This window comes from Gymnodraco acuticeps, unplaced genomic scaffold, assembly GCF_902827175.1.
Source record: "Gymnodraco acuticeps unplaced genomic scaffold, fGymAcu1.1, whole genome shotgun sequence".
In the NCBI taxonomy this organism is placed as follows: domain Eukaryota; kingdom Metazoa; phylum Chordata; class Actinopteri; order Perciformes; family Bathydraconidae; genus Gymnodraco; species Gymnodraco acuticeps.
Window position 1 is genome coordinate 33,189 of NW_022991267.1, and position 13,348 is coordinate 46,536.

General features: G+C 42.4%; 1 protein-coding gene across 1 annotated transcript in view; it reads right to left on the minus strand.

Moving 5' to 3' along the window:
• Positions 1 to 13,348, minus strand: part of scap (SREBF chaperone) — a 65,876-nt gene that overhangs the window by 31,861 nt on the left and 20,667 nt on the right. The window contains 4 exon segments of the mRNA XM_034239832.1: positions 4,452 to 4,624; positions 5,700 to 5,805; positions 7,350 to 7,570; positions 8,384 to 8,541. Coding sequence (XP_034095723.1) covers positions 4,452 to 4,624; positions 5,700 to 5,805; positions 7,350 to 7,570; positions 8,384 to 8,541 — 658 coding nt within the window.

Below are 13,348 nucleotides of genomic sequence, written 5' to 3' on the forward strand. Positions count from 1 at the left end.
GATAGAGGTGTTATGGTTCTATGTTCCTGCCTGTTGGATCAGCTGATAGAGGTGTTATGGTTCTATGTTCCTGCCTGTTGGATCAGCTGATAGAGGTGTTATGGTTCTATGTTCCTGCCTGTTGGATCAGCTGATAGAGGTGTTATGGTTCTATGTTCTTGCCTGTTGGATCAGCTGATAGAGGTGTTATGGTTCTATGTTCCTGCCTGTTGGATCAGCTGATAGAGGTGTTATGGTTCTATGTTCCTGCTTGTTGGCGTCAGCTGATAGAGGTGTTATGGTTCTATGTTCCTGCCTGTTGGCGTCAGCTGATAGAGGTGTTATGGTTCTATGTTCCTGCCTGTTGGAGTCAGCTGATAGAGGTGTTATGGTTCTATGTTCCTGCCTGTTGGATCAGCTGATAGAGGTGTTATGGTTCTATGTTCCTGCCTGTTGGCGTCAGCTGATAGAGGTGTTATGGTTCTATGTTCCTGCCTGTTGGATCAGCTGATAGAGGTGTTATGGTTCTATGTTCCTGCCTGTTGGATCAGCTGATAGAGGTGTTATGGTTCTATGTTCCTGCCTGTTGGAGTCAGCTGATAGAGGTGTTATGGTTCTATGTTCCTGCCTGTTGGATCAGCTGATAGAGGTGTTATGGTTCTATGTTCCTGCCTGTTGGCGTCAGCTGATAGAGGTGTTATGGTTCTATGTTCCTGCCTGTTGATGTCAGCTGATAGAGGTGTTATGGTTCTATGTTCCTGCCTGTTGGCGTCAGCTGATAGAGGTGTTATGGTTCTATGTTCCTGCCTGTTGGATCAGCTGATAGAGGTGTTATGGTTCTAAGTTCCTGCCTGTTGGCGTCAGCTGATAGAGGTGTTATGGTTCTAAGTTCCTGCCTGTTGGATCAGCTGATAGAGGTGTTATGGTTCTATGTTCCTGCCTGTTGGCGTCAGCTGATAGAGGTGTTATGGTTCTAAGTTCCTGCCTGTTGGATCAGCTGATAGAGGTGTTATGGTTCTAAGTTCCTGCCTGTTGGCGTCAGCTGATAGAGGTGTTATGGTTCTATGTTCCTGCCTGTTGGCGTCAGCTGATAGAGGTGTTATGGTTCTATGTTCCTGCCTGTTGGCTTCAGCTGATAGAGGTGTTATGGTTCTAAGTTCCTGCCTGTTGACGTCAGCTGATAGAGGTGTTATGGTTCTATGTTCCTGCCTGTTGACGTCAGCTGATAGAGGTGTTATGGTTCTATGTTCCTGCCTGTTGGCGTCAGCTGATAGAGGTGTTATGGTTCTATGTTCCTGCCTGTTGGCGTCAGCTGATAGAGGTGTTATGGTTCTATGTTCCTGCCTGTTGGCGTCAGCTGGTGTTATGGTTCTATCTTGTTATGCAGCATGTTGATGATGCTCTCTGAACTAGCTGAATACATGGGTAGAGTTCTTCAGATTTGATGTGGCAACTCTACCGTGAAGTCAGAACCTCTGGCTCTTGGACTTGTGATGTGAATTCTCCGGCTGAAGCTCCAAATAAACCATCAGTGTTTGACATCAAAGCTCCTGCTCTTCCCGTGTCTCTTTCCTGAGTCGGTGACTCCCACTGCATTGCTACACAGAAGTTTCCCTTACATGTAGGTGCTGACGCTGTTGGCGGTTCTAGTGTTAACATACATTTAAATTAAATATGTGTAATGGCAAATAGAGTGGCGAAGTCCCTCCCTTTCCGGTGGACCTCCATGGGACCTTATTTTGGAAAAATCATGTATTGAAGTCAATGGAGAGAGAACGATTATGTTTTGATCCCGTTTGAATTGTGCAACGAATTACACATATGATGTTTGTCAATTTAAAAGATAATTTTGCAAGTCAACAAAATACAAATGTGTCGTAAAACTGTGAAGTAACACTTTTTTTGTGTGAAGCACTGAATGAACTACAACTCTGGTCTTGCATACGTCACCAACACCAAGATGGCCGTCACGTTATGAAGTGGAAAGTATTAAAAGAGGTGAAAATCACTACAAGTCTGGGCACGTTGAGAGCTGTGCATACACACAAGGGGAGTTAGTCGTTTCTGTGAGAGCCAGCATGCGGACCGGCTTTACAAGGTTTCGGTGAGTAACACGAGTGTAATGTGTAACGTTACTCTGGGATTTGTAGTCTTTCTAGTTGCGTATTTTTCATAGTCTTATATTTCAACAGTTTTAAGACAAACTGTGACTTTTTTGACATGGAAATCATTTTTGAAGATTGACAAACATCATATGTGTAATTCGTGGCACAATTCAAACGGGATCGAAAGATAAGTTTTCTCTCTCCATTGACTTCAATACATACTTTTTCAGAAATAAGGTCCCATGGGGCGGAAGTAGATGGGCGTGACTTCGCCACTCTATAGCATATATGATTTTCTTACCTGGAATTCTGCCTTTTTGAACAGACTTTTTGAGTCCTAGCTATATTGTCTGCAGTTCTAGGGTTAATATGAATCTAATATGATTGTCATCAGTCTAAATTAGATTTCAAATGATTAACTGTGTGTAATGAAGATCATGTGTGGGTTGAATCCATTTCCATAACCACTGTCTTTTAACTAATTTAAATGCAGAAACTGGGCTTATTCATCAGAATTTCGTATGACTTCACTTGACTTGCTTGACCTGAGCAATGACTTGACTTGCTTGACTCTCACCACAGTGACTTGGGACTTGCTTGATACTTGTAGGTCAAGACTTGAGACTTGCACATATAGGACTTACTCCCACCTCTGCCATTTAACACCTCAAAGAGGAAGTTCTGTTAGGATTTTTGTAAAAAGAGGCATGCAAGTTTCTTAGTATGCCAGGTAGTGAAGTTCTTGAATTTTAGCAAAGAGAGCTTTTTAAATGGAGAACACATCTTAAGATTAGTCCATAACAATTTTACTTTGTTTCCCCTTCGCGTTGAACTACAGACTTTTCAAGCTAGTTTTTTTTAAACATTTATCCGGAAAAATATCTACATTTTAAAGATCTAGCACATATTTTATTGAACTTATAATTCAAATAAAAAGTCAGTACTTTTGCTTCCACGTCTAAAAAAAATTTATAACAAAATACAAACATATTTAATTAAAGAAAAATGGAGTTAGGAAAAATCTTAAGCTTAGTTTTGGACTTTAATTTAAAAAAGGTGGCTGTCATGAATTAATTAACGGGCTTGGGAGTTGATATTATTTGATGTACTTTGAGTAAGTGTTTGTTTAACGAGCGAAAGTTTGTTTAGGAAGTCGCCGAAGAGTTCATTCTAATGCCCCGGCCACACGAGGACGAAAACGGTCGTTTGCGTTACTGTTTAGTGTCATATAGACCGTTCGGCCACACGAGGACGACCGCATACGGCACTAAACGACTGAGGAAACGATAACGGGTCCCAAGGTGGATAGAACGGCATACGCAACGCTCTGGGGGGTCCAACGGCTCCGTGTGTACGCCCTATACGATCATTTTCTGATAATGATGAGGCAATAGCCCCGCCTCTGCTGCTCACCCCCGCGTCAAAGTAAACTGCACACTGAATTCAGATTATTTATCTTTCTCTCGATATGGACATAAACGCGAGTGAAGTCTAATCTGACAGGACGGAGACACCTCTCAAACTAAACTAGTTATAAATATGTTTATTTGTACTGTCGGCCGGGTCACTCATTACTGGATCAGCTGCTGCATGAAACAGACACTGGCGCTGTCCGAAGAGAGGGAGGAAAAAGAGAGGCTCCGTGTATTTTATTATTATATTATATAGATTCGTTATTCATTTGTTTTAAAGCTCAATAAATAACAAAGAAGACCTTTGACCGGCACTTTTATAATTTTGTCGGAAGATTTAAACTTTAATACACGTTGACTGGCGAAAAACTCTGCCCGGTTCCCTCGGCCCCCACCGCGGAGAATAAACAGAAGGGCAACCATGACAACCATGCTTCTTCGCTGCTTTTGTGGAGGAAGTTACAGAGCCACGTACAGGCTCCTGCATATGTACTGCAGCTTCTCCAGCGGTTGGAGCTAAACGGAGCGGTCTCGTGTGGACAGACACTATCCGGATTGCGTGTGGACGGAAGCTTGTTTGGGTTGCGTTAATCCTATGCGTTTAGCCGTTTTCGTCCTCGTGTGGCTGGGGCATAACAGCCGTGTGAATGTTCCTGTGTGAGGATAATCCCACACACACACACACCCCCCCACACACACACACACACACACACACACACACACACAAACCAAAGCTTAAGTGGTGTTTGAACAAAGACAAAAAATCCAAGATAAAGAAAAGTGACGGAGGAACCAGACACACAGGACGGAGCAGAATGAGATTTCAAGATTCAAGGTTTTCATTGTCACTTGTGCATAGCTACAGTGTAGTTATGACAATGACAATCTTAGTTCACAGACTCCTCCAACAGAGCAACACAATAAAACAGATCTAATATAATAGAGAGGGACTGACGTGTGGAGAAGTAGATGTAGGCGAACAGGATGATGTAGGTGGTGACGAGCGGGATGAGCTCTGCGATGCCAATCTCCTCTTTGAAATGAACGTGAACCATGTGGTCGTCTCTCAGGCTGCAGTTGGCTGACGGGTGGAGCTGTTTCAGACGGGACCGCAGGCTGCCCAGGAACCTACACACACACACACACACACACAGATCATCATCAGCACTACAAATGCATTTCATTAAATGATGAATAATATCCAGTTGCTTCCAGACAATTACTTAGTCGAGCAATTCAGCATTTCTGGATACATCTATCCTGTTGGCTCAGTCCGAGGTTAAATAATACCAGTAGTCTCAGAAATGCTGGCTAAATGAATTAGAACACAAGTCATTGTGGCCACAGCAATAATGAATGCAGCTTAACAAGAGAAACAAACCAAATGTGCATTTTTAGAACGGGTGCAAAAGCGGTTGCAATATGATACTTGTGTTTATTTGGTGTCAAGTAATAAAAGAAAAACATAGATAAGCTTTGAAACGCAGAGTCAACTAAATATTTGTATTCATGGGATTTTGTTGGCTGATTTCAATTTGTATTTGTTTCTATTAACTATTTTTGAACAAATACACAAAATGTTCGTAACATTTCTTAAATAGATATTTGGAATTGCGTATTCATACATTTTAGAGAATAATCAAAGACAAATAATTAGTTTTTTTTCTTTTTTCGAGCGTGTAAAACCAAAGAAAATACAAATGAAACAAAAGATGATACAGACATGATACAGTACTATACAAATGAATGCAATAACACAACAAAATATTTAATTAATAATTGAATAATCTGTAGTATTGTCTGATATCAATAAACAACAAAGCTTTAGCTAAGTACACATCCGAAAAGGGGTCGGAAGAAGTTCACACTTATTTAATCTCCCCTTTTTTTTTTCTTTTGACATCTTAATATGTGTTAAACAATATCAATGTATACTTTAACCTTGAATAATTTATATAATCATTCATTTCAAATAATAAGTCCATACTGTGTAAAACTATGTATTTATTTGTCGGTTACTTTCCATGTCACTGTACGCACAACATAAACCCTCAAGTGGTGTAAAATTAAGAAACCACAAGTGATCACCAATCAAGCTGAAAATCGTCAAACTAATTGTGCCATAATATGAAAAAGTTAAAAAAGGAAATTCAAGCAAAACTGTATTTTTATTTTCTCCTCTATATTTGAATATGTGACTCACCTTGCATCGTAGGTGGAGAGCACTATAGTGATAGTGTACGTCACCACCCTCTTCCTGTTGTAGTGACTGACCCCAGTGTACTTCCCAGGGACGCCAAACAGCAGGTCTAAAACACACACAACAACATATTTTATCAAACACAGTGCAGCACGTATTCAAACAATGTTCCCTTTTTAAGTCACTGAGAAACAGAGAGTCAGGTGGCTGAATATTCACACTGCCGCCTCTGAATGATCTGGAGTCATTAGTCGACAGTTTGGCTGACCTTCAAGTGTGAAGCAGAGTTTCAGCCCGACTGCCTCCGAGTACAGACCCAGAAAAAGCTCCCACCTTTAAATCACCTGAGCTGAAAGGTGAGATGTTCACCATGTCAGTGAGTTTAAAAGGGGCTCATTTCAGGTAGTGATGGGAATTATGGCTCTTTGAAGGGAGCCGTATCGTATGGCTCCGTTCCTTTCTGAGAGCCGTTCGAGCCGCGAAATAATCACCAGGATAATGATTGACTGTATTGCCAGATATCTACTTTTACTCACAGAAAAATGTACATCTCTCAGCCAGCCAAACTACTACTCCAGCAGCATGCGTCATGCCATCATCTATGGCACATTTGCATTCAGAGAAGCAAGTTCCCGTAAAGGCAAGTGGATTTATGGCAGGCAGTGAACCAACGATAAAAAAGAACGGCTCTCGCCAAGTACGACTTGTTTCGTTCATACCAAAGAGCCGTTCAAAACAATCTGATCGTTCGCGAACGTAACATCACTACTTTCAGGTACATATCAGTATGTAGTGTCTCTACTTTAAAGAGTCCTCTCCTGCTGATGTTCAGGTGTATATCAGTATGTAATGTCTCTACTTTAAAGAGTCCTCTCCTGCTGATGTTCAGGTGTATATCAGTATGTAGTGTCTCTACTTTAAAGAGTCCTCTCCTGCTGATGTTCAGGTGTATATCAGTATGTAGTGTCTCTACTTTAAAGAGTCCTCTCCTGCTGATGTTCAGGTGTATATCAGTATGTAGTGTCTCTACTTTAAAGAGTCCTCTCCTGCTGATGTTCAGGTGGATATCAGTATGTAGTGTCTCTACTTTAAAGAGTCCTCTCCTGCTGATGTTCAGGTGGATATCAGTATGTAGTGCCTCTACTTTAAAGAGTCCTCTCCTGCTGATGTTCAGGTGGATATCAGTATGTAGTGCCTCTACTTTAAAGAGTCCTCTCCTGCTGATGTTCAGGTGGATATCAGTATGTAGTGTCTCTACTTTAAAGAGTTCTCTCCTGCTGATGTTCAGGTGTATATCAGTATGTAGTGCCTCTTCTGTGACATGTCTCCATGCTTTAATGTTCAGAAAGGTCTTTATGTTTCTCATACTGTCTGTGCTGCAGCACCTCTGTTCACCCTCTGTCTGAAACCAGAGCCCAGTCTGCTCTGATTGGTTAGCTGACCGGCTCTGTCAACCGCTTAGAGATGTCCCGCCCCTTAGCCTATCATGAAAAATGTGCTGGAGGGAACTTTAGGATTTTAGCCATGCACAAAAACCTATATAACCCACTACAGGAAAGGGAAAACCCCAAAGAGCATAAGATTTAAAAAAAAAAACAGGATTAAGATGCATTGTGGGTAATGTATCTCCCTCCTCTTCCTCCTCTTCCTCACCTCGCAGCGTGGCCGAGGTGCTGAGGCCTTTGGGTTCGTGTTTCTGGATCGTCTTCAGGAGGTCGGGGTCCGAGTCGAACAGCTCCTGCTGGTTCTGCCAGTAGTTGCCGGGGGAAACGAGCAAACAGCCATGCTCCGGCAGCACCGACTGCATCCGCCGTAACCCTGGAAACAGATCGGTCACCTGGAGACAGAGCGACTCCAGACTACGAACCCCAGAGCTGAGAGGGGAGACAGAGAGATATTTTATTGCTATTGAGATGTTGAATTGTCTTTATAAGAAATAAGACAAGTTTCTTTCTTCTTGTCTCCTAATTTTATTGCACAACGCCATGTCTTTTTATGCTGCTGCAACACAAACCTTTCCCAACTTGGGATCAATAAAGTACTTCTTATCTTATCTTAAGAGAGACAGAGAAGAGACAGAGGGGGAGACGGAGGAGAGAGAGAGGTGAGAGGACAGGAGTAAATCTCAAACACAAAAGAGCCTCAAGTAATTAGTATTTGCAGAGGAGGTAACTTTAGTCCATCAACTGCATAACTGAATAACAACAAGACAAGGGCAGCAGCATGTAACTCATTACACTCTTGTTCAAATGTTCTTTATTTCAATGGACTTAAATGAACTGCAATGTACAACTTCCAAGCAAAACAAGAAGGTGTACAAATCAGAACTAAAGTGCTTTACAGGTGAAAGACACCCATGGATCCTAAAAAGGGGGGCAGTTGGACATGATTGACTTAGTTGTTCAACTTATTATTCAGTTTGACTTCTCTTTGACTAAATGATAGGAAAATAAGTTATTGAATGTAAAATGCTTTATTATGAATATACAGTTAAATTGAAGTGTTCCTTGTCCGTGATAAAAGTTACAAAACAGTTTGTGTATGATGGGTTTTTTTAAATGTTGAATCTGCAGGTAATTTAAAAAAATGTACCGAAGAATGACGTTTTACAAAACATATTTAACTGTGTGTGTGTGTGTGTGCGCGTGTGCGTGTGCGTGTGTGTGTGTGTGCGCACGTGTGTTTACCCGTCTGAGTGCACGTGGTTGCGGATCTCCTCCAGCAGGCTGAAGGCTCGACTCAGCGGAGACCGAAACACGTCCACCGGCACCAGGCTGCTGTCCCACGGAGACACCGCCGCCTTCACCAACACCTGCTGGATGTAGGCCACCGGAGGACCCCGGTACTACACACACACACACACACACACACACACACACACACACACACACACACACACACACACACACACACACACACACACACACACACACACACACACACACACACACACACACACACACACACACACACACACACACACACACACACACACACACACACACACACACACACACACACACACACACACACACACACACACACACACACACACACACACACACACACACACACACACACACACCACACCACACACACACACACACACAGATATGTTACACACTAATTTCATGCTTTTCAAATCAAAATGGAGTATAGCCCCAAATCACAAGAAATGCCTCAAAGGGCTGTACAAAGCAAACAAAAAGACAAAAACAAAATACAAACGTCATAGCATCAACATTTAAAAAACATTATGCAACAACATAAGTATTGCCATGTGATAAAAGCATGTGACTGAAGTGATGGTAATGTTGAACGGAAACTAGGAGATGGAAATGAGTTTACAAGGCAGACAGATGCGAAGAGATGGGTTTTGAGTTTGCTTTTAAAGGAGTCAACGGAAATATCTTCACGGATCTGAAATGGAAGACGATTCCAAACGAAAGTGCTCTGAATGAATGAGCTCTACGGATCATTTGTGAATTCTGGGGATGGAAAGGAGACTGAAATAATGTGATCGTAGGAGCCTGATAGATATTCACGGGGTAATTAATAATGATACATATGGAGGTGCTAGTCCATGTAAAATTATAAACGTTAATAGTAAAATCTTGAAGTCTGATCGTATGTGAATTGGGAGCAAATGCAATGAATTGAGAACTTAACCCTTAGATGCATAAGTGGGTATTTTTTACCCGGTGAGGTGGTTTTCTTGAAGTATCTTTGTAATTACATTTTTTTTATCATTTCATATTCCAGCTTTTCCTCAAAAAACATGTTTTGGATATCATGCCATTCAAATTTTAAATTTAAATTTTAAGAAATTGTAGTTTTTGTATTACTACCCCAAGCTTCCATAAGTGGTCAAAAATGGCATTAAGCTCAAAGGGCCAGTAGATATCACCCCGGGGCCGGATTTGGCCCGCGGGCCGCCAATTGAATAGCCCTGTTGGCGCGTTTCCACTGCAGCGGGTAGCTCGCTTTAAGCGTGCAGAGCCGTGCGGGGCCCGTTTTTGGTTGCGTTTCCACTTGGCGTAGTTTTGGCCCGGGGCTACTTTTTCACAGTTTTTCTGGCCCGACTAAATCGTGGTTCTAGGGCCAGGAACAACCAGGCTGAGTCGGGCTGAGTATGCTAAACTAGAGAGAGAATCGCTGGCAAGGGGGCTACAACTACAACAAGATGAACATATTTGACCGTGATTTAATTGTAATACACGTTTCAAAATGATGCCGAAGTAACAACATACTGATACCGGTTAGTAAAAACCATGAATTAATGCTTTGACAAGTCTGCAGACAGACGGCAGGCGAAAAACCCTTTAAAATGCGTGTTTTCTAAATGTAGCTTGGCTAAGCTAACGTTATTATGCTCCGACCGTCCACACTCACAACAACGGCCTACAGACATAAATAAACCAGCGACTGTATTCACCATGACACAGGCAGTCTGTGGTTTGTACTTGTTTAACTTTTGTCTAGTTTCTGAACAGATATGAGGAGCTGTGAGCTCTGAGTGCTAAGAGCTAACGGCTGTGTTGTTTTTCTGGGGCTCTCATTGAAGATGACGTCACGGCTCCGCCTACACTGCGTTACTATAGTTACTGCCCCAGTTCCTAAACTGTAATGGAAACGCAGCATTAAAGTGAGCCGGGCCTAATAAGGCCTAACCAAACCGAGCGAGGCCTGCAGTGGAGACGCGCCATTATAGGGGTTCACAACTGGTGTTTACACAATTAAATTCATGATAAATAAAGATGATTTACACGGATCAGATATATTGCTATTGATAAGTGAGGCTTGCTTTCACAAACTATTTACATAATTAAATAAATGATAAATACAGATATGATAGTTGGTTATAATGATAAATAATAGAAAAGTCTGGTATGTCGAGAAAATGATATCAGGTTACTGTAATGGAGCCTTTAAACATCCTGGAAAAGCCACTAATTTGATACGAAATCCAAAGTATAAGGAATACATCTAGTCTTATTTCTAAATATCGATATAATATAAATACATTGCTAAGACCAAGAAAAGACCAGAAAGAAACAGTAAAACACGCAGTAGCTTAGATAATTATGAACAAATAGTTATAAACATGTCTATGTGCAAGTCTTTTGTGTACAGTGCTTATGAGTAGGCCTGTCGCGATAATCGATAAATTGACTTATCGTACGATAAATAAAAATGGACTCGATTACTTTTCTGAGCTCGATAAATTGCCGTTTACATGCGTGTTTGTTTAAATAATGATGTGACTGGCATTTTAGCCAGACGGGCTGTGTCTGCCGGGCATGCGCGCTCGCGTTGTGTCTGCCGGCAAGGCGCGCTTGTGAGAGGCGGGGCTCACACACACACACACACACACACACACACACACACACACACACACACACACACACACACACACACACACACACACACACACACACACACACACACACACACACACACACACACACACACACACACACACACACACACACACACACACACACACACACACACACACACACACACACACCACACACACACACACACACACACACACACACACACACACACACACACACACACACACACACACACACACACACACACACACACACACACACACACACACACACACACACACACCACACACACCACACACACACACACACACACACACCCACACACACACACACCACACACACACACACACACACACACACACACACACACACACACACACACACACACACACACACAATATAGCGACAAGCACGTGTGACTTACTCGAGGGGCATTTGAAGTTAAATGGAAGTGGTTGCAAAACCTAACACCACATCTCCGGTGTGGGAATATTTTGGATTTAAGCCAAATCAACGAGGCGAACCTACGGACTTGAATGAGCCGGGCGGTGTGTCGCATTTGTTTTAAAAAGGTAGCAACAAAAGCTAGCAATACGACCAACCTTAAACTGCACCTGAAACACAACCACCCCATTCCCCAGCTGGGAGCAAACACGGCAGCTCGAGAGCCCCCACCTTCCCTACAGTTTGCAATCAAAGATGCATTTGCCCGACAATGCAAACATGTTGATGTTCCTTGCTCGAAATCTTTGATTGATACAGATTTCGGATATTCAGACAGTCGACTGTACACTTGACTGCTCTTTTATGGAGGTTTGTTTTGCTTGTGAGACAATGTGTGCTCATATTTATTCATTTATATATATATATATATATAAAAAAGTATTTAGTCAGCCACCAATTGTGCAAGTTCTCCCACTTAAAAAGATGAGAGAGGCCTGTAATTTTCATCCTAGGTACACCTCAACTATGAGAGACAGAATGAGAAAAAAAATCCAGAAAATCACATTGTCTGATTTTTAAAGAATTTATTTGCAAATTATGGTGGAAAATAAGTATTTGGTCAATAACAAAAGTTAATTTCAATACTTTGTTATATACCCTTTGTTGGCAATGACAGAGGTCAAACGTTTTCTGTAAGTCTTCACAAGGTATTCACACTGTTGCTGGTATTTTGGCCCATTCCTCCATGCAGATCTCCTCTAGAGCAGTGATGTTTTGGGGCTGTCGCTGGGCAACACGGACTTTCAACTCCCTCCAAAGATTTTCTATGGGGTTGAGATCTGGAGACTGGCTAGGCCACTCCAGGACCTTGAAATGCTTCTTACGAAGCCACTCCTTCGTTGCCCGGGCGGTGTGTTTGGGATCATTGTCATGCTGAAAGACCCAGCCACGTTTCATCTTCAATGCCCTTGCTGATGGAAGGAGGTTGTCACTCAAAATCTCACGATACATGACCCCATTCATTCTTTCCTTTACACGGATCAGTCGTCCTGGTCCCTTTGCAGAAACACAGCCCCAAAGCATGATGTTTCCACCCCCATGTTTCACAGTAGGTATGGTGTTCTTTGGATGCAACTCAGCATTCTTTCTCCTCCAAACACGTCTAGTTGAGTTTTTACCAAAAAGTTCTATTTTGGTTTCATCTGACCATATGACATTCTCCCAATCCTCTTCTGGATCATCTAAATGCTCTCTAGCAAACTTCAGACGGGCCTGGACATGTACTGGCTTAAGCAGGGGGACACGTCTGGCACTGCAGGATTTGAGTCCCTGGCGGCGTAGTGTGTTACTGATGGTAGCCTTTGTTACTTTGGTCCCAGCTCTCTGCAGGTCATTGACTAGGTCCCCCCGTGTGGTTCTGGGATTTTTTGCTCACCGTTCTTGTGATCATTTTGACCCCACGGGGTGAGATCTTGCGTGGAGCCCCAGATCGAGGGAGATTATCAGTGGTCTTGTATGTCTTCCATTTTCTAATAATTGCTCCCACAGTTGATTTCTTCACACCAAGCTGCTTACCTATTGCAGATGCAGTCTTCCCAGCCTGGTGCAGGTCTACAATTTTGTTTCTGGTGTCCTTTGACAGCTCTTTGGTCTTGGCCATAGTGGAGTTTGGAGTGTGACTGTTTGAGGTTGTGGACAGGTGTCTTTTATACTGATAACGAGTTCAAACAGGTGCCATTAATACAGTTAACAAGTGGAGGACAGAGGAGGCTCTTAAAGAAGAAGTTACAGGTCTGTGAGAGCCAGAAATCTTGTTTGTTTGTAGGTGACCAAATACTTATTTTACCG